The sequence below is a fragment of the Enoplosus armatus genome, chromosome 8, assembly GCF_043641665.1.
Source record: "Enoplosus armatus isolate fEnoArm2 chromosome 8, fEnoArm2.hap1, whole genome shotgun sequence".
NCBI classification, from domain to species: domain Eukaryota; kingdom Metazoa; phylum Chordata; class Actinopteri; order Centrarchiformes; family Enoplosidae; genus Enoplosus; species Enoplosus armatus.
In genome coordinates, this window is record NC_092187.1 from 18,575,991 (window position 1) to 18,597,213 (window position 21,223).

The 21,223-nt window shown below is 40.8% G+C and overlaps 2 protein-coding genes across 4 annotated transcripts; one reads left to right on the forward strand and one right to left on the reverse strand.

Annotated features, from left to right (window-relative positions):
• The first annotated feature begins 520 nt into the window (after nucleotides 1-520).
• On the forward strand, nucleotides 521-9,920 carry ddx23 (DEAD (Asp-Glu-Ala-Asp) box polypeptide 23). Of its 2 annotated transcripts, none has more exons than XM_070910928.1 (17): nucleotides 521-586; nucleotides 1,424-1,563; nucleotides 1,742-1,861; nucleotides 2,777-2,870; nucleotides 2,962-3,027; nucleotides 3,124-3,262; nucleotides 3,350-3,483; nucleotides 4,257-4,369; nucleotides 4,468-4,611; nucleotides 4,801-5,026; nucleotides 5,291-5,436; nucleotides 5,573-5,750; nucleotides 6,726-6,968; nucleotides 7,088-7,239; nucleotides 7,339-7,447; nucleotides 7,650-7,824; nucleotides 7,929-9,920. In XM_070910928.1, the coding sequence occupies exons 2-17, from the start codon at nucleotides 1,424-1,426 to the stop codon at nucleotides 8,150-8,152; spliced, it is 2,403 nt and encodes an 800-aa protein (XP_070767029.1). In that variant the 5' UTR covers nucleotides 521-586; the 3' UTR covers nucleotides 8,153-9,920. The 2 variants fall into 2 exon arrangements, with proteins under 2 accessions (XP_070767029.1, XP_070767031.1); XM_070910930.1 differs by having other exon boundaries at nucleotides 2,780-2,870.
• A 2,436-nt stretch (nucleotides 9,921-12,356) lies between these two features.
• Nucleotides 12,357-20,848, reverse strand: LOC139289347 (voltage-dependent L-type calcium channel subunit beta-3-like). Of its 2 annotated transcripts, XM_070910931.1 has the most exons (14): nucleotides 20,807-20,848; nucleotides 18,516-18,635; nucleotides 17,409-17,531; nucleotides 17,206-17,321; nucleotides 17,056-17,129; nucleotides 16,919-16,938; nucleotides 16,133-16,210; nucleotides 15,749-15,807; nucleotides 15,527-15,627; nucleotides 15,282-15,433; nucleotides 15,105-15,200; nucleotides 14,455-14,625; nucleotides 12,638-12,764; nucleotides 12,357-12,580 (listed from the first exon to the last, which is right to left on the reverse strand). In XM_070910931.1, the coding sequence occupies exons 1-14, from the start codon at nucleotides 20,846-20,848 to the stop codon at nucleotides 12,357-12,359; spliced, it is 1,503 nt and encodes a 500-aa protein (XP_070767032.1). The 2 variants fall into 2 exon arrangements, with proteins under 2 accessions (XP_070767032.1, XP_070767033.1); XM_070910932.1 differs by lacking the exons at nucleotides 17,409-17,531; nucleotides 20,807-20,848 and having other exon boundaries at nucleotides 18,516-18,629.
• Nucleotides 20,849-21,223: the final 375 nt, after the last annotated feature.

The following is a 21,223-nucleotide window of genomic DNA, read 5'->3' on the forward strand; positions in this document are numbered from 1 at the left end:
CATTTCAGACTGAAGACATAGGCACAAGTTACGAAAAAACATCCTAAAGCCTAAAGCATCACGTTACTTCATCCATATTTAAAACACCCTGAATTGTCAACTGTAAAATGCACCAAAGTACTGATTTAGGCCAACAACATTGAGCGGTTAACTAAAATACGCTGAATAAACTGTGTGGCCCTTAAGTGTAAATTGACGATTATTCTATTTCATTTGTAAAAATCTAGACCTACTGTGTAGTGGCATGAAATTCTGCTAAAATTAATATAAAACTCAGTATTGTGCTAACTTGTAACACGGTTGCCACCTTGTGCCTAAAATGGGATACAGACAGCAGGCTGAGGCTGATAAAATTATTTTTGGTCAGGCACTTAGGTGTTCATGTGCCAAACAATAGGGGGCCTGAGAAAAAAAATCATCACTTTTGCCGGGAAATGTAGTATAAGAAGCCGTTGTCACCACTCTGTATGGAACGCTCAGTACTACGACTCCCACAAACCCTTGCTCGCATTAGCTCGTGTAGGGCGATATGGCGTCTTCTTGAAGCGTACATGAATCGCAAGTGTTTTGTTGACAAGTGATTACGGTAAGTTTTAAATGTTGTAAACCTCTCACACCACTGCTTTATAATGTGTAAAGGTTTGACTGGAATGAGGATTCAGTGTTGCATGTATGGGCAGTTTCTTGAACATGATTAGCCTTTTTGCTACGTTGTTAGCTAACGTAAGGAGCTAGGTTAGTTAGCTTGTTCACTCTATCCCATACGGCAAGGAAAGTTTTTTCTTAATTGATGTAGAACTTTTATGAAACGTTTACCTTAAAACAACGTTTCCTTCAAGCACTCGTAGGAGAAACTGTTTCATTAATGTAAAATAAAAGCGGATAAGCCAAGAACCTTATGGATAAAAGCTGTCATACATATGTCCAAGACTGTGGAGTCATTCGATTTTTCTATTTGAAAGACTGAGTGTTATTTATCGTGTTTTTTAGCTCTGCATTCTGCTCCGCCACTTTAATTGTATGGACTTGAGGGTTCAATAAAGCTGGAAGATAGAAAAACTATTGCATTTTGGGATGCTGACTGAGCAATGCAGTGAATATTATTGGTGGACTACAACAAACAAAGCAATACACCTTTCACTAACCAGACACAAACTGACCTAAATTGTGTCCAGTGTCTTATCTGTAAAAGGTACTCAGAGATGATCTTATAAAGAAAAACAGTTCAAAACAAATTCAAATGAAATGTAATGTCCCCCTACAGTTATGCTTATATGGCACTGTGCCGTATAAGCATAACTGTAGGCTGTTCATGTCCTCCCAAAAGTAATAAGGCTTATAGCAAAACCTACCTAAGTGAATGTCAAATAACTGACTGCACCAAAAGTATAAGTTCATGACAAAGTGCTCATTGTGTTTTCAGATGGCAGCCGACTCCACAGACAAGAAGGATGCTGAGTCCTCAGGGACCAAAGACAGGGAGAGGAAACGCAGCCGTTCACGAGAGCGGGACCGTAAACGCCATCGTTCTCGTGAACGAAATCGCTCTAAATCTGCAGAAAGGTAACAAAAATGCAAGGGCACAAACCCGTCTTCATCACTAGAACTTCTAATTTCTGTATACTTACAAACATGGATTTTGTCTCATTTTTGTTTTTTTTGCATAACTAAGCTTCAGTTTGTTGATGATGTTGGAGAAAACATTTTGTTACATTTGATCTCATTTGTTTTATAATAACAGAGACCGACGCATGAAAGACAAGGAGAGAGACAAGGAACGTGACAGAGATAAGGACAGAGACAGGAGCCGCAAGGACAGAGATGGCCATCGACGTGATAAAGATCGCAGCAAGAGGTCCAGGTATGTGAATGCAGAAATATATAGCTTTGTGAGATGAAGAAGGATCACGTAACGTGTAAATGCTAAACCAAAAAGAAGAGTTTTCATTGCTATAATATATTTAACTTTAAGTTATGATGTTTTTCTGAACTAATAAATATATGTATATATATATGTATGTGTATATATATATATATATATATATATATATATATATATATATATATATAGCATTGACATGTATGCTGCACTTATGTCATGTCAGAGTCATTACTAGTTTCCAACTTGTAAACAACATTCGCGCCAACCCCCAAGTTGTAGTTATGACTGGGAAACTGACAGCTCTGATATATCTGTCTTGCCGCTTAACAATGCAGAAGGGCCTTAAAACCAAACAAATATGGATCCCTCATGTGAGCCAAAGTCTGTCATTGAAGGTCATTCAACAAAATTGAATGTGCATATTGTTATGTTGTCAGTGCACAGTATTTTTCACCCTCACGTGACCAACCACCTTGTCTGGTCCGATGACGTGAGCGACGTCATAAACATGGGAATAGATCTCATCTCTGCCGTCTATCCTCTTTGACATGAATGCTGCATTACTTCACAAAATGGTAACAAGGCCGACTGCCAGCTGTGAGTTTTAGGAAGCACTTTGAGACTTCGTGAATAATAACCTGGCCAAATGTCATCACATTCATGACAAAAACATACAATACAGAAGTTATTACAGCCCAGTCAGTTAGGTTTCAGGATTCAGTCTTCTCGATTTGTTTACTTTTTATTAAACAATAAGCAATTTGTTTTTCATTCTTGTTTGTCATTTTAGAATTTTACCCTGAAATAAGAAAGTAAACAACGAATGAATGATTGTCATTTTACAAGAGATTGATAATGCCTGATTTAAATTCAGTCTGCCACTTCTGTTTATAGAAGTCTCTCACCCAAGTCGAAGGATGCCAAATTAAAGCGGGAGAGGGATATAAAAACAGAAGAAGAGGAAGATGAAAAAAAGAAGAAAGAGAAGGTAAGAATCTGGTCTGGTGGAATTTTTCACAGCATTACTTTGTTTCTTAGGTTGTTATTTTGGGTGTTTGACCTGTGTTGCTTTTGCCCAGGTCCAACCTTTGTCTTTGGAAGAGCTCCTTGCCAAGAAGAAGGCAGAAGAGGAAGCAGAGGCAAAGGTGAGAACTTTCTTGAGGTTCCCATTTTCTTTCTTTTTTTAAACCCAAGATAATTTTTTCCTCACTACTTTTTAAAATTACTTTTGTCCTTTTCAGCCCAAGTTCCTCTCCAAGGCAGAGCGAGAAGCGGAGGCTCTGAAACGGAGGGAGCAACAGACAGAGGAGAGGAGGAGGATGGTGGAAGAGGAGAGAAAGAAGAGAAGGATGTTCCAGGACATGGGGAGAAAAATGCTGGGTGTGTATCAGCGTCTGGTTCAGTCAGTTTGAAACGATCTGCATGCCGTTTGTAGAAGCGTGATGTAACTGAGAATGTTTGTTGCAGAGGACCCCCAAGAGAGGGAGAGACGAGAGCGAAGAGAGCGAATGGAGCGAGAAAACAACGGGAATGAGGAAGACGATGGGCGACAAAAGCTCAGAGAGGAGAAAGATAAAAGCAAAGAACTCCACGCCATCAAGGTTAGTCTCGAGAAATTGTACTATTGTGTGGAGCCGATGTGGCGGCTGTGACCGGCATCAAACTGAGTATTTATTTCTCTAGGGGAGGCGGGTGATTTTAACATTACTTGCGTTGGTCAGTGATTTTAATCCCATCCAGAGCGCATATTTTTCACCCCCACCCTGTTAATAATTACAGCCGCAATTTCCTTCTGTTTTTCACCAAACTCGTTGGTCCTCCCGTTGTTTAAATCCCACCCAGAGCGACATCCTTGTGTTTATAGACCAACCATCTCCTTTCTTATATTTTGAATTAGATTTGTGCCAACTCCATGAATGAAATGCTTACATACAGCTCACATGCTGTTATTTAAATTAAATGTGTCCCCATTGTCTTATCATTTACTGCCTCTGCACTGTCGGACGTTATAAAATAAGCAGAAGAATTTTGACAGATGAAATCGATGAGAACATTTATTTATTGTAAAGAAAAGCCAGGGCAAGCGTCTCTCACGATGAATAAATTAAGATACATTTTCTCAGTAGTGCCACCTCTCCATCTCACGCACCAGGTACCAAATATCGAGTGAGCATTGTGGCTTTTTCCTAAAAAGTCCTGTCATTAAACCATAACAAAGATTTACATAGCAGACAGCAGTGCCTGAACGACAAAAAGCCAATACAATGTAAAGTATTCCATGTGCTAATAGTAAACACTGTCGACCTTCAATAAAATAAAAAACAATAAAAACATTTAAATGATAATCGACAAATGAAATACCTGATCTTTACAGGAGCGTTACCTCGGTGGGCTCAAGAAACGCCGGAGAACTCGTCACCTGAACGACAGGAAGTTTGTTTTTGAGTGGGATGCTTCTGAAGACACTTCAGTCGACTACAACCCGATGTGAGTCAACAAGAACACATTTATCTTTTGAATTGCAGCAGGTCTTTGTTTTGTCAGAATGGGTACAAAGTCTGAACAATGTGATTTTTGTCTACCAGTTACAAAGAAAAGCATCACGTACAGCTGTACGGACGAGGCTTCATCGCTGGCATCGACCTGAAGCAGCAGAAAAGAGAGCAGTCACGTTTCTATGGTGACCTGATGGAGAAAAGGCGCACACTGGAAGAGAAGGAGCAGGAAGAGTGAGTAAAACATAGAAATGGTCAGCTCAGTTTGGGGCTTTAAGGAGTGTGCTGGTGATTTTCAAAAGCAACTTAAAGCTTTCAAACCTAATCCAAAAAGTATAGAGTGTATATTAAATAAAACTGACTGGAAGGCAGCAGTAGGGATTAGGAAGGCACCATTTAATCTTTATTCTCGACTCCTCTCAGGACAAGACTGAAGAAGATGCGTAAGAAGGAAGCCAAGCAGCGTTGGGACGACAGACATTGGTCACAGAAGAAGCTGGACGAGATGACAGACAGAGACTGGCGAATCTTCAGAGAGGACTACAGCATCACCACCAAGGGTGGAAAGATCCCGAACCCCATCAGGAACTGGAAGGAGTACTCGCTGCCCGCACACATCCTGGAGGTCATCGACAAATGTGGCTACAAGGTCAGTTCATTGAGTCTACATGTTGAAGTTTTCACCAGAGGAATACAGAGTGGTGGAGGTCCACTGTGAGAGCTTTGTAACTTTGATAAGCAAATACATGTAAATATTTTGTTTATATTGTTTTGGTTTTAGTTGTGCACAGAGTTAAATAAGATGTACATGATTGAAATAGTTGCAGTTAATTTATTTTTGACCTACTGATATCTCTTCACTGTCTAAGTCAATTTAATCACTAATAATGACTTTATTTCTCTTAACATAAAGGATCCGACACCTATTCAGAGGCAGGCCATTCCTATTGGTTTACAAAACCGTGACATCATTGGTGTGGCCGAGACAGGTAGCGGTAAAACAGCTGCTTTCCTGATTCCACTGCTGGTCTGGATCACCACCCTGCCAAAGATTGACAGGTAACGGGCTCTAATAATCTCAAATAAAGCCATTAATAACGTCTCAAAGAGTTTCTAACGGCCTGTACTACATTTATATTACTCACATAACTATCTGTTACATTCCTCTACTCTCTCTGATTGGCTGTTTGTGCAGGATTGAAGACTCTGACCAGGGTCCCTATGCTGTGATCCTGGCCCCGACTCGTGAGTTGGCGCAGCAGATTGAAGAGGAGACCATAAAGTTCGGTAAACCCCTCGGCATCCGCACGGTGGCTGTGATTGGAGGAATCTCCAGAGAGGACCAGGGCTTCCGTCTCAGGATGGGCTGTGAGGTGAAACATCCAGCATTGTGTTTCTTGGAAGAGTAGAAAAGCCACTGAAACAGTATCTAGACATCCGGCTAACATCAAATACCATTAAAATCTGACTGATTTTGACACAGTAACATCCAACCTCAGTTAAACTGAATTTATTTATACTGAAACATATATAATTACATTGCAAACACAAACTGCTAATAGCTAGTTAAGCATATTTGTAATGGTTTCAAATTTGACAAAATGTGAACAAATATTGGCTTGAAAACAGGGTTTAAGGTGTAGCCCACAGCTACTCCCTGACTCCATGGCAACATTATGCTTACTGTTTGCATCCTTTTTTGTAGTTGTAGTTCCAAAACATAGAACATGATCATCTCAAAAATGAGTAAGAAAAAGTCACAAAATCATTGATATCTAGGTTTTAAATGGCAAAGAACATGTCACATGCAAATTGATGACATTTCTAAGTATCTTAATTTAGTAATTTATTCAGAAAACAACCCTATTGGATTACCATGTGGTCTGTATCTGGATATCCTATTTAGATTACGAAAAACGCATGTTAATGCACCCAGAATGCATTGTGATTGGAATCCAATCACATGGTCGATCACAATGCGGGCAGAATCACTCTTAATAATACCAGGAGCAAATGCAGAGGCCCGTGGATCAGCTATAATCCAGGTAACACTCTAGCTAGACAGACATGTTAATACCAGGTGTAAATGGAGCCTATATGATGTGCCTGGCCAAGACATGGAGTGACTCTAAAAGCCTATAATGTGTATGAGTGTTCAAAAGGTTAAATTAATGTGACACTTCAATAGAAAATGTGAAAGGATTTTGGTTGGTAAAAGTGTTTCTTCGGCAATTTATTCATTGTTTCTAATGCAGCGTCTCTTGGCAGGAAGCCCACTCTGTCAGTACATTAATAACGATGCACAAAACACACACCTTCACCAACTGTGTGTTTTCCCTGTCTAACAGATTGTGATCGCCACCCCCGGTCGTCTGATCGACGTGCTGGAGAACCGTTACCTGGTCCTGGGCCGCTGCACCTACGTGGTACTGGATGAGGCCGATCGTATGATTGACATGGGCTTCGAGCCCGACGTCCAGAAGATCCTGGAGTACATCCCGGTGACCAATCAGAAACCAGACACAGAGGAAGCAGAGGACCCCGAGAAGATGATGATGAACTTTGAATCTGGAAAACATAAATACAGACAAGTATGTTTATCTGATGTCTCCAAACGTCGTTTTATAAACAAGACTGCTGTGTAGGTGCCGGCTGCCCTCTCTGTTTATTTGTGTTTTCAAACTCTTTTTTTTTTTTTTGCACCTTTCAGACGGTCATGTTCACAGCTACTATGCCTCCAGCTGTGGAGAGACTGGCCAGGAGCTACTTGAGACGTCCTGCCGTGGTGTACATCGGCTCTGCTGGCAAACCTCACGAGAGAGTCGAACAGAAGGTCTTGTTGATGTCCGAGGGAGAGAAGAGGTCAGACAAACGTGTAACTGTAAACATCAAACATCCAGTTTGTTTCTGTCAAAGTGTCTTACTGAGTGTTTTTTTTTTTTTTGATTATGTGTGGTGCAGGAAGAAGCTGCTGGAGGTGCTGTCGCATGGCTTCGAGCCTCCCATCATCATCTTTGTCAACCAGAAGAAGGGTTGTGACGTGCTGGCTAAGTCTCTGGAGAAGATGGGGGTAAGTCACAGTAGACTAGACCAGTGGTTGCAAAACAAAGCAACATTATTAGTTATTATTTATCAGAGTTTATCACTCGTAAACTCTGCCAATCTTCAATCTCTTTGTCCTGTTTTAATGTAGTGAACTACACTCTCATAAATGCCTCTCAGCGAACTGGATTTCCTTAAATACTGTAAATATATATCTCTTCTTCCCACAGTACAATGCTTGCACGCTGCACGGCGGCAAAGGCCAGGAACAGAGAGAGTTTGCGCTTTCCAATCTCAAGGCGGGAGCCAAAGACATCTTGGTGGCTACGGACGTTGCTGGTCGAGGTATCGATATCCAGGACGTCTCCATGGTTCTTAACTATGACATGGCTAAGAACATCGAAGGTAAGATGAGTTTCCTCTGTTTTTTTTCTTCACTCCCAACCTATTTATTTTGTGAGTCTTGTTACAATACATGTGACTAAATCAAATCTTCCTCCTCCCTGCAGACTACATCCATCGTATCGGTCGTACGGGTCGTGCCGGTAAGAGCGGTGTGGCCATGACCTTCCTCACTAAAGAGGACTCGGCGGTGTTCTACGACCTGAAGCAGGCCATCCTCGAGAGCCCGGTCTCCACCTGCCCTCCAGAGCTGACCAACCACCCGGATGCTCAGCACAAACCTGGAACCATCCTGACCAAGAAGAGACGCGAAGAGACAATCTTTGCCTGATATACCCCGGACTGTACCCACTGAACCCACACACACACCAACAAACACACACCTGGGTTTCAAACAGTTTTATATGTAGGATTATTTCTTTTTTTCTTTTTCCATCATTGCTAAGTGGTGCAGAAATCATCGCAGCATTGATGTTTGGGATTGTGAGGCTTCAATGTGGCCAGTTCTCATCGATGTGCGTGAATTTGAACATTTTTGCTCTGTTCAAAGATAAATGTAGATGTTTGTTTTGCTTCTATAAACAAGAGCCAGGATCAGTGAGCAGGAGCCCGATGATGTAACTGATCTGCACTGTGTAAATGCTACTCTTCAATTATCAAATGTGATAAATAACCTGCCGGGATGTGAGTGTAGATGAGTAGCAAGTGCATTTTTATTCATTTTCTGTGACCATAAGTAGAGTTTCCTGACTGTTAAAGAGACCAATGCCAGAAGTGATGCATCATCTGACTAAATTGCAATTCATTGTTTTCAATATAAACATTTGTATGAAGTGAATACAGCAAATTTGTCAAATTTCTCTGTAGTAAGAAGTTGTTGTTTTTTTGTCTAAAACAATAGTGGTGTGTTCAGTGGGTAAATGCTGGGATGCAGAAAAAGGGGTTGAAATCTTCAAACGTACAAAAGAGCAAACTTTCAGGCACTCGCATGTAGAGGAGCAGAAGTAGAGTTTTCATTAAAAATCCTTTATCGGTGGCGTGGCTTGCTCATGAAACAATTTTAAAAAACCGACCCGGTTTTGATGTTGGAAGCTTTTCATCAAAATTCAAAACAGGAGGTAATACTTGAGTCTGACCTTTTTTTTTTATGCATCATTTTTATATATATATATATTAATCATTCAGGTGTGTGTCCTGCTTTGTGTACTGGATCAATACTTCTGCTCCTACATGTGAGCGCCTGAAGTTTGCTCTTATGTACATGTTTCAAGGGTGGTTGTTTTGTGTTTTTACCTCTGTGTTACCAAATGTATGAATAACCAGTCCGTTTGTCTCCTTTTCATGGACAGCAGCCACAGCCACTATCTTTGTGTTTTAAAAGCCCTGAAAACACATTTTGTTGAAACCGTTATCGTTATTTCAAATGAGAGATTTTCATATTTGTCCTTTCTCAGCCATTTGGGGAAAATGTGATGTCAGAAAAGTAGATCAGATGAGCTTGACTTGATTTTTGCTTATTTTGCCATGAATACATATAAATACTTGAGATTTGAATGACCAGTAGGTATTCCCTGAAGCCAATGACATAATCAGAGTACAATTTTTGAACAGACAATATTAAGTATTACGAGCCCACCAAGCTCGTGGCTCAGTGAGGCTAACATGCTCACTCACTGACGTTTAGCACCATCTTAGTGTAGCATTTTAGCATGCTAACATTTGCTAATTAGTGGAAAACACAAATCACAGCTGAGGCTGATGGGAATGTCATTACCTCTGCAAGAATTTAGTCATAAAACAAAGTACTGTACAAATTGAAATTTTGAATCTATGATGGAAAAAAATTAAAAATCAGGGATCACCAAATACAATTTATCCTAAAGGGGAACATGTATGTCTATCAAATTTAGTGTCAATCCGTCCAATAGTTATAGTAATATTTCACTAAAAACCACAAATGTCAACTTCATGGTGGCGCTAGAGGGAAAAAACCCAGTCAGTGGTATTTAGCTTCTGGGGACCATGAACATGTGAACTAAAGTGTATTACAGTGAAACACAAAAAATGGACACAAACAATTAAAAGTACATAAAATGTCATGTTTATTTTGTTTAAGTCATATTTTACTTAGCATTGTAAATCTATTTTCAAATAGAAAGCATTCTATACAGCATCAGGCAGGAAATGTCTCACTTTTTACACATTTGCTGTCTCTTTTGATAAATAGAGGGAAGAGGCGTGTTGGGTCACGCTAGCACGCTGTGGTAGTCTGGTGGATACACGGTTATATTTAGTGCAGTTATTGCATTACAAAGCAACCATCCCAAAAAAAAGTAGTGCAATTTTTTTTTCTCTACTCACACAAAAGTCGAAGTCCAGATGGTCTAAGGCGTTTTAAAGTTTTTCAATGTTAGGCTTAGTATTGCATACAGAATAAGACAGAGGAAACTAAATTATAACCCTTGTAAAAATTGTGCTTCATAAATTGAAAAACCTCAACTGCTTTATCAGTTGCTAAATTGGTCCGCTTTGAAAAACATACTCTGCCAAAATATAATGGAAATAGCTAATTGGTGAACTAAGACATGCAGGGCTGAAATAATTCACTCATTCATTTTTATCACAAATTAAAAAAAACCCAAAAGAAATCGTAGGCCTGATCTGGGACCGGGACAATTCTTTAGTGAGTAACTTTTAAAAGTGCGTCAACCAAAATCCAGCTAATATTGTGGGAAAAACAAAATGTCCCCAATATTAAGGTTTGTGGATAAATCAACTGATGCATTCTGATTTTTAGTAATAGTGTTGTTAGTGGTGTGAGGAGTGAGTAGCCCCAAAGACAAGACTATCACTACAAGACAACGAGGAGAATCAGAATCAATGCATTACTAAAATACTTAACTGTAAAAAGAAACAATCAGATTTTCATGCAACACTTGCATAGATTTTTTTTCTTTTTTTTTTTCCCCAATCATGCTGATTTTTTTTTTGTCTCTTCAAAATATACAGAACACTAGATAAGAGAGATACCTGTGAGACATGGAAGCAGTAAACCAGTGATTTCCTAAAGCCGGCTGTTATCGACACGTGCGTGAACAGAAGCAGGTCGCTGCTCGTCAGCATCATTGCGTCCACACTCTTCATCGGCTCACGGACTGATAATGGTGCAGGAACAGAATGACGTTGTGTCACGGGTGCTACGAGTCCTTCGGGAGCACGACACGTTTGTAACGTGGAGTCAAGCGCGATGAGTGTGTAGGACTTAACACCTGAGGATCTGCCATGGTTAAAAACCTAATCAACTGTAAAACTGCAGTACACAAACAATGTTTGGCAAAGACGTATAAGAGGGGAGGAGGGTGAGATAAGTGTAGAAACTGTGGATGCTACAATCAATAACGTGCTACAATCGAATTACAGGGCGATCGGTTGGGTTGGAGACACCGGGTGGTGCTTTGGAGGTGCAAAAGGCATGCAAGCTTACATTCTCTGAAGCCTGGATTCGAAGAGGAGCTGCGGCTGTGCAGCGTGTGCTTGATATATGTGAATGACTCAATGTAAACAAGCAGTTTGGCAAATAATTCACCCTTTTTAAAAGATAACATTCCCTTTCTTTAATTGTGTTTACATTCTCTGTGCCCGTTTTTAGTTCGTTTTTTTTGTCGTTTTTTTTTTAGAGGTGTTAAGAGAGTGATTGTGCAACAGCAAAGACAAGCGATGCACAGTACTGTACTGTACTGTACTGTAGGTGACACTGACGCTGTACTGCAGCTCCGTACCAGCTTACACCGTGTGTGTGTGTGTGTGTGTGTGTGTGTGTGTGTGTGTCTCCCACATGCCAATCACCGTCTTCAGAGCACAAACTGACTGAACACATGGATGGCAACATTTCTCTGAAACAACAAACAAAGTCCATATTAACAAAGTCAAACAAATATAGTAGCAATGAAACAAAACCAGGTGCCCATTCAGTATATACACTGTAATCAAATGCATTACTATTTCCCATAAATGGATTCAACAGTAGACATTCCTACATTAGTTTATCTGTAAAGATCATTCAGTTCCTGTTCTTACATTAATGTGCAAATAGTCTTAAAATAATTATACTCATACATGCAATAATAAAGATAGTTTAAAAGTCTTAGGAATTTTAAGGCCAGTATATAAGACATCCTACAATAGAGAAACCTTAGGCAAAGCAGCTAAAGTTTGAGTTTGCGTACAGCTGGTAGCCTGAAACCTTTCCATTGCAGAGGTGAGTAGCCCTGTTGACTTTTATCTGAATCTGGAGAGGTCGTTACATCCCCTCGGTTTAGATAAACTGGGAGTCTGGAAGAGTGCGACTGGAAATACTTTAAAAATAGACCTACAGTTGTCTGCTTAATAAACTGGGTGTCTGATTAAAGTTTGGAGCTGATTTTGGGAAGTTTTTTCATCTCTAAATCGTTTATTTGGGAACGTACGGTGGTCGGAGGGTTCGGGGTGATCTCGGTGCTGATCTGTAGGCCGGGGGGTGGGGGTGGGCTTGTTCCTCAGTAGGTGTCTCGGGGCCAGGGGCGGCTGCGCTGGCGGTTGTTCCTCTGGTTGTGACCTTGCTGAGCTTCGCGTTGGAGCAGTCTGTCCTGTGACTCGTGCCCGTTGGCACTGTGGGCACTGCCTGTGTGCCCACGGTGAGGGGGGTACATGTCCCTGTATGTGCGAGCATGGCAGGGGGAGGCATACTCATCCTCCTCCTCCTCTTCCTCCTCCTCCTCTTCTTCTTCTTCTTCCTCCTCCTCCTCCTCCTCCTCCTCACCCCCCCTTTGGCACGGACTCCCCCTCCGGCCACGAGACAGGGAGTCGCTGGCCTCGTCAGATGGCATAAGACTGTCCTGCTCCAAGGGGGAGTGGGCCTCCTCGCCTGCCTCTTCGTCGCCCTCCAAGCCCACCGCCTCACGAGGCTGCGACTGGTTCTTGTTCTGGAGGATTCATGGAGGGAAAAAAAAAGAAAGAAAGAAAGAGAGTCAAAAGAAAAGTAAAGTAGCTTTACACTCTCTGGTAACAGCACAGACAGTTTTTCTGCCACAGCTAGACAGCAAATACACAGAGGGTGGACAAAATAATGCAAACACTACATCAAGAAGGACTTTGAAGGAAAGGTTCAAATCTATCTTAAAACAACACTCACATGCCCGTATATAGACTGAAAATGTTACTGGTTGCTGCACTTGTTCCTCCCGTCCACGCTGTCTACAAAGAGATTCCTTCTTAAAGGGTTTGCTGTGTAAGAGATGTGAGAATAAACCTGAAGTCCTGAAGTTAATACGAGGTTTCAGCAGACTTAATTAGTAAAATCAAGCAGGTAACTTACAGACTTTTATGCAAGAATTTCTCTTTTTGAGTTTTCAGACGGTGCTTCCTTGCTGAGCTGTAGCAGAGAGATATTTACACAAATATTTAATTTTATTATAAATTATCATTAATGTCTCTTATATTGGAATCGTGTTAGGAAGGGATCTTTTTACACCCAGTACAACCAGCAGGAACAACCACAGCCACCAGTAACTGTTTCAACCTAGATATGGGCAAGTCAGAACTGTTTTAAGACAGACTTGAAGTAAATATATCCTTTAACTCTTAAATTACAAACACTGCAACAAATATCACTTATGATGCCAAAATATACAATATAAAGGGGGTTGAGGATGTTATTAACTGGCGTGCAGCGGTGTTGGTCCTTTTTTAGTGAAGTGTTTACAGTGTTTTGTTTGTGTTGGTTAAACTAGACACCGAACAAAAGAAATGCCAGTGAAACAGTTGAATGGATGGTCACGAGGTTACTCTCGGACATAAACTGTTATTGTGCTGATGTTATGGTCTCTACTTATTGTTAAGTAAATTATGCATTTAGTTCAGGTGAATACATTATTTAAGCATTGATTTTATGCCTTTAATTAGCACTGTCATTCAAGATAGCACTGTGTGCCACTGTGAGCGGCGGGCACCATTCACAAAGCATGCTTGGAAAAGGATCAACGTCCAATGAAAATAGAGGTTTCATACAAACGTTTTATAATTTTCAAACATAACTTTCTCTATGATGATGTTAAATTGAAGCTGCTTTGTGAATTTTCTCCCAGGAAGCTTGTGGGGCAGCAATTCACCTGAGACCATCGACGGAAAGGAAAGGAGGCAGGATGCAATGAAGAAAAACACGTCATCTTTTCTGTGGCGAGATCTAAATGAACACAATGCTGTTCATTCATTGTCTCAGCCGCTGTGTCGTGTTCAGGTGTCAGGAGGTGTGTAAGACGGGATTGTTGGGGTTGAGAGTGCAAATATAAATATACATATATATATAAATAAATACATATAAACCCTACTACTCACCCCATTATGTAAGCGATCATTCAATTAATTCCTGTGTTTCAGAAAACTGCAAGAATGTTAAGCATGGATGAGTGAGAGGACAGACAAGACAACTGGAGACAATCAAATCAAAACAAAGGAGTGAGTATCTGAGATGGTAAACATAGTGACAACATACAACATGTTCAACAGGATTCCTACTCATTCCTGCTCTACTTAAAACAGTATCGAAACAGTACTTTCATGCTCTCCTGCTTTTCAAAAAGATGAAGACAAACTCACCTGTAGGCTAGAGATGGCAGAAGGCGGGGTCATCAGACTCTGCTCCAATAAGGGGTTGAGAGGGGTGTTTTCTGGGAGGTGAGTGGCACGCCAGTAGACCTCCATGTATTCAGCCAAATGCTCACAAGCATCTTCCAGCTGATTCTCATCCAAAATGACATCAAACATATCCTGCAAGTGAACAGGTGTACAACAGGCAAACAGTGTACCATGTTAATGGTAAACAAAAGGAATTTTTTTTTCATAATGTGTGTAAAGGATCATAGTTTCTTACACTATCTCACACAAACCAGCAACAAAATCTAATTTATGCCTCCCAGGGTGATGTCACTGGTGCATCTTACTGAACCTCGAGCGGATGTACAGTACATATCGTTGTCATGACAAAATGACCACTGTGGGGACCACTCAAGCACCTCGTATATATGATATGATATACTAGCTTCTCTGTGAGGCTGTACTTAAGCACAGCGGTGCTTTGAGCTAAAGGCTAACGCCATCATGCTAAGGAGGTATAATGTTATTAGCAACATTTAAAGTATGTACCAAATTTCATAGCAACCCATTCAATAGTTGAGTTATTTCAATCAAGATCAAAGGTTGATTAAGAACAACCAAACATTACTGTACGCTAGAAAGAAACCACTCACAGGGGGGCACTGAGAGAGTTTGTCTGCAGCCATCATCTGCACATTCAGGTGCTTGCTCTGAGACTTCCCCCTGGATTTGACCAGCCTCTGGAGCACCTGAGAGACAGGTAAAGGTAAAGGTCACGGAGGATGAGGCAGCCTGAATCCAACGTTAATGAGTGAGGTAACCTCCTGTACCTTTGGCGAGGAAACTTTCACATAGACAATGATGGGTGCGAGGGAGGTTTTGGCTAGCTGTGCGGGATGGTTGATGGTGTCCGCATCCAGAATCACCAGCTGCAGGGTTTTGGCGAGCTCAAATATCCTCTCGATCTCACTCTGAACCTCCGCTACACAGACAAGACACATTCCATTTTGTAAGTTTAAACTCATCACTTCCTCATACTAAAAGATTATTTTCATGCTGACGTTAGCATGGTCACCTAGGCTGGAGCGAGTGTTGGATCTCTCCATTATGGGTCTTTTGTTGAGGACAGATCTCTTGGCTAAAGACAGGTCGGCAGTTACACGGGTGATTGAGATCCTGTGGACAGTCGCAGATAAAAAGAAGAAAAAAAATATGCTGTGAAACCTTTTGATCAGATTTGCAGTCCTGACTTTCCGCAACTACAGAGATTATTCTGTAATCTCTCCATTTTACTGACCTTCCCTCAAATCTGTGTTTCAGGAAGTCAAAAAGAGCTTTCTGCATCATGTCCGTCACCTGAGAGGAAAGAAGCTTGTTTGACTTGTTTGAACAGACAAAACACAAACAGAACACACTTTTTTCTTTTTCTTTGGTTCTTAATATCCATTGTCAAAGGTCAACCTAAGCAGGCTGTATTAGTGTGTATGTGTGTATATATATATATATATAAAAACGTGGGTGGGTAGAGTAGCCAAAAGTGTAAAAGTTATTTGATCATCCAATAAAGTCAATTCTCATTCAAACAACAAATGCAGCAGAGCAGGAACAGTTTTAACAGAGAAGAGAGTGCAGTGTGAGGCAGTTATTTGGCCTGCTGGAGGTGAAATGGAAAGAGGCTGACCTCATAGCCCTTCAGCGATGGTCCCACGAGGACCACCGGCCTCATAGAGGGCACCACGTCGTAGGGAGGGACGTGTTCCTGACGAGGGGAGAGGGATGAAGAACAGAGAGAGAAGGTGTAAGGAACAATGGGGTTCGGGTTTGTTTGTAAAAAACATAATCTGGGTTTCTGCAGAGTTCCTTTTTCACATTCATAACAGTCAAAGAATGATGGAAAACCAACAGGGACAACAGGCCTACAATTATTCATTATGTACATGAATTAAATTTTTATCAATCACATTTTTGTCAGTACTTTCCAGATGAAAATTGTTTTTAGTAATATCATAAATCGATTGGCTGGATTGACCAATTAAAATATAATACATTTACTTTATTTAAGTTTTTCTAAAATTGACACTTGTTATTATGAGACAATGAGCTTCCTAGCTACTGCGGAAAGCAGTAATAATAATAATAATAATAATAAATAATATTAATATATAATACCGCCACACATGTACAATCCACTGTCACAACGGTTTCACTTGTAGTTTATAGAAGGTATAAAATCTCCCAACAGCTCGTTTATTAAATATATAACTAATGTTATATCAGAAGAAAAGATATTCAAGACTTAAATTAAATTCAAAATGTTTTAATACCGTATGTGACCATTTTTTTTGAGGGAATTGAATTCAATGTTTTTTAAGACTTTAAGACCTGCAGGTAACCCGATAATGTCCCTTAAAATCAAAAACAATTATTATGAGCACATGCTGTGTCAACATAAAGTACCAAAACCTACCTGTTTTTGCTTCTGTTTGGCTTGTGAAAACAAGAAAATAGCAATCAATGAAAGAAAAAAGATAGAAGACAGCAGAGGGAAAAGTTGGTTTCTGTTCCAGCATAAATGAGAAAAAGATTTGTAGTACTTACATTCACCTGCAGATGGCGGTGTGGTCCTCCAACTCCCAGTCACCATGTCGCCTAAACTAGAGGAGTTACCCCCTGTTTTCCTGTAACAACACACTAAATTATCAAACTTATACTGTGGAAATGAGTCCTCTGAGGAGCTTGATACTATTAACTGACCTTTGTTTCTGCTCCTGTTTGAGTCTCATTGACTCCAGTCGTAGAGGGCTGGGGATGAAGGTGATGTCTGCTCCCTCTTTTACTAACCGGCCGATCCACCAGTCATTATTATACTTCTGTTAAGTTCAGCACAACAACAGAACCGTGTCACGTATATCTGTCTTGTTTTAATGGGGGGTTCATCATCATTAACAACGACTCACTTCTTTGATGTGCAGGAAGTCTTTGGCATCGAAATTGACTGCAGCTCCTTGGACGGGACAGTCCTCATCCAGAGCTCCACAGTAACTCACATTTGTCTTTACTGCAAACGCTACAGGTTTGGACTGTAGCAACAATAAATAAGAACAAGAAAAACACTCGTCAGTGATGGAGACAAAGATATAAGACAGTGTGCACCTCGAGTCATGAAGCTGGTGACTTTAGACTCAACTTTGACTTTAACACCACTGACTCGTGACTTCACTTGGACTTGAATGACTTGATAACCTCCCCCATCCTTATTTTCCTGACGACATATACGCTTTAATTCAATCTGACAGCAGCCGACAGATGAGACCTCCCATATAAAGACATCTTGTGGACGCCAGCGTGCCAAACATTTGAGGCTACACAAAGAGCGTTAAGTTGAGGTTAGCGTTAATGTTCTTCAGACAGCTATGGCTTAAGCTAATGTTAGCTAAGAGCTTAAGTACTTAACTTTGCAAACGTCAATCAATGAGCCCTCAACACAGCCAGTGTGGCAACACGATCTTTGCATCCAAGATTTCTAAATGTTGTCTTTTAAAATCAATATGATTTTTCATCGATGTGTGGCCAAAAGTAAAATGACAACAGACAAAGTAACTTTTTTAGGACTTGGACTTGACTTGGGACCTGTTGGTCTAGACTTGGAGCTTGACTCTTGACTTTATAGCAGAGACTTGAGATTTACTTGCAAATTTTTATTGAATTGACAATTAGCATTTGTCACACCTCTGTGTTTTACTTGTGTAAATGAGTGTGTGATCTATGCATGGCGTGCGGAGGATACAGAACGGACCAAAAACTTTTGCATGTGCTCCTGACTGGGGCACAGCTGTTGTGTTCACTGTTGCTGGTTGATATGAACACCAACATGAAGCAGGACGAATTCAGTGAGTGCTGTTAATCCAGAATTTATTGGAGTCAATTTAACACTGAATATTGAGGGAGAAAATGAGTTTTCTAGATTTGATGACATGTCAAATATTTGGGGGGACAATTTGGAAACTTATTAAAACTGTTAAAACACTACAGTATGTAGTAGTATAAATCCCTTTATGACGTACCTTAGCTCTGTCGAGCTGCAGTTGTGCCTGGCGCTCGGCTTCACGCCGATACGCCTCGCGGTCCTCCTCTGCTGACAGGTCTGAATCCGACGGTCTACTGGTGTAGGAATCAGCCGACCCCTGTCAGGAGAGAGTCAGAGGTGGATATTATTTGTGGTACTGGAATTATTAACATTAATTCTTAACTTACATTAAGATCATCTCGTCATGCCAAGATTACTGTGGCGTATTACTGAGGTTAGATCTGCTGTTTCTGTTTATACTTCTGCTTTCATCTATCTTTCTGTTCCGCAGTCTTTGTGTGCAGGTGTGCATGCAAATACGTGTCTGTATTCATGAACACAATCATGTGTGAGCCTGTGTGTATCGACAACACAATGCTTTGCTCTCCCACACCAGCCATCTTCTGGTAGACCAAATATAGCACAAAGGAGGCAACTGCTTCCTCTTCTCTCCTGCTTGGCCCCAATCCATTCCATCATCCCCCACAGTGCAGCACATATACATCCTTTATTCCCCTGTTTATTCTCCAAGGACACCTCCTCATTAGCAAAATATATGCTGGCTATCATTTTTCACTGTAAGCAGTTTAAGGACATATCCCAGGGACGGCTAGCATGTTCTGCTGAAAGCGACAGATAAAGCACACAAAGAGACATTTTACATAAAGTAAAATGGTGTAAATTGCTTAATAAGTGCTGCTTCATTCAATTCCTGTGATTATTTTAAATGTTTGTGTCATATACTGTAGAGCTGGAACTATTAGTTGTTTAAATGATCAGTTGATCAACTGAAAAATCTATCACCAACTATTTTGATTCTTTTGATAATTTAAATATTTTCTAAAGCAAAAATGGCTAAATTTAACTGGTTCCAGCTTCTTCTCCAGTTTTTCCACTTTTATTTGTCTTATATAATGATAGCCTTTAGGTTTTGGACTGACATCTGATAACGACACCTTTGCATTTTACAAAACATTTTATATCCAAAACGAATAATCAATTAATGGAGAAAGGAATCGCAAAGTCAATCCTTAATGAAAAGAATTGTTAATTGCAGTTAAAATAATCATATTGCCGATACAGACATTAACCATGATGCTGATTTCCAAAGACAGAAACATGAAAAAACGAATACGAAGAATACGGTGCTCTAGATGCAGTTTGGATACTGAGTGTGTGTGTGTGTGTGTGTGTGTGTGTGTGTGTGAGAGCCCTCCTATATTTGGTATCTATTTGGCTTCCCTGAAGGAACTCCTGAATCTGTCAGTAAAGAGAACCACTGCAGCAAAAACAAGTCCAAGTCAGGCAAGAGAGACAAGTGAGACAGGAGACAAACAAAAAATAAAAAGAATAAAAGAAGTGACGAATGAGACAGACAAGAAAACACTCGGATAAACCTCTCACAGGTAACTCCAGTGTTCATAATGACATTCATATATACTGAGACGATCAAGCATGATGTAAAGGAACTATAACAACAGCACATAATACAGTTTTCACTTTGGGTTTCCTCTCCTCCAGAGTGCAGTGACTTGGTCCTGGTCATCCATCTTGCCAACATATACAAACGAATCCTCTGGAGGACCAATTAGCAACAGCATAACAAAACGAAATTCAGGCTCAAAATACAAAAAAAGTGCTCAGATATGAAAAACAACCGCCACCTTTGCGTTCTCTGCACTTCAGAATGCATACATATAATCCAAAATAAAATGTTATCTACAGTACCGCTTAAAGCCCCAGAGAAACAGCCAGCGAACACCTCTCCTCGTTTATTTTTTTGTGTATGTGTCTACGTTAGATAACTAGATCTGATTTCTAGCACTCACAAGCTCTGCAAGGCAACACTGCACCAGCGCCAGAGCAGCACAGAGAGAGAGAAAAGGAGGGTGAGGAAGAACGGGATAGATAGAAAGAGAGACTGAGAGGGGGGGGGGGGGGGAATATCGTTGACAAGATATACTGAAAAGAGAAGGATGTTTACGAGGACGGAAAGTGACTGAAGGATGGTTGGAGAGACGAGAGAGGTATAAACGATTTATACGACAAGATAAAGCGAGGCTATCTCAAGGGGAAGATGAGATTAGAACATAATAAAATGCCATGAAGGAGTGGAGTGAGACCTAGATATCTATCCTCATCGCAGATAGAAGAAAAGAGGGGAAACACAGCAGGAGGGAGGTGGGGGTGGGGGGGGGGGGGGGGGGGGGGGGGTGGAGGAAGAAAAAAGGACCGTGACCACGAGAGACAGAGACACACAGATAGAGACGGTCAGAGAGAGTTGCATACCTGGCTGATTAGGAGGACGGCGCTAGAGCCGGATAAAGACATGAATCTGAATTTCTCACTGTAACGGCTTCCCTGTCTTCACTGGGAGCGCACTCAAACACACACAGACATAAAAGTGGAATAAATATGGTGGTGGGCGCAGGGGAAAGGCGTTATGTCAGAGAGCTGTTTAATGATGTTAGAACACCGTGAGCTGCCTGGGCTATGATTGCTGTTTTACATTATTAATGTTTGGACATGAGGCTGCGGACCCCTGCCATACACACTCTCTGTCCCGGCAAACTGTCAAATCCTTCCCAAAAAAAAACCCCCAATGAAACAGAAATCAGTGTATTTTGCAGGTGAAGCTAAGCTGCAATGCAGAGTGTATCGGTGTGAGTACGTCTTTATCGTCTGGTCTGAGGATGTCTTGTTTTC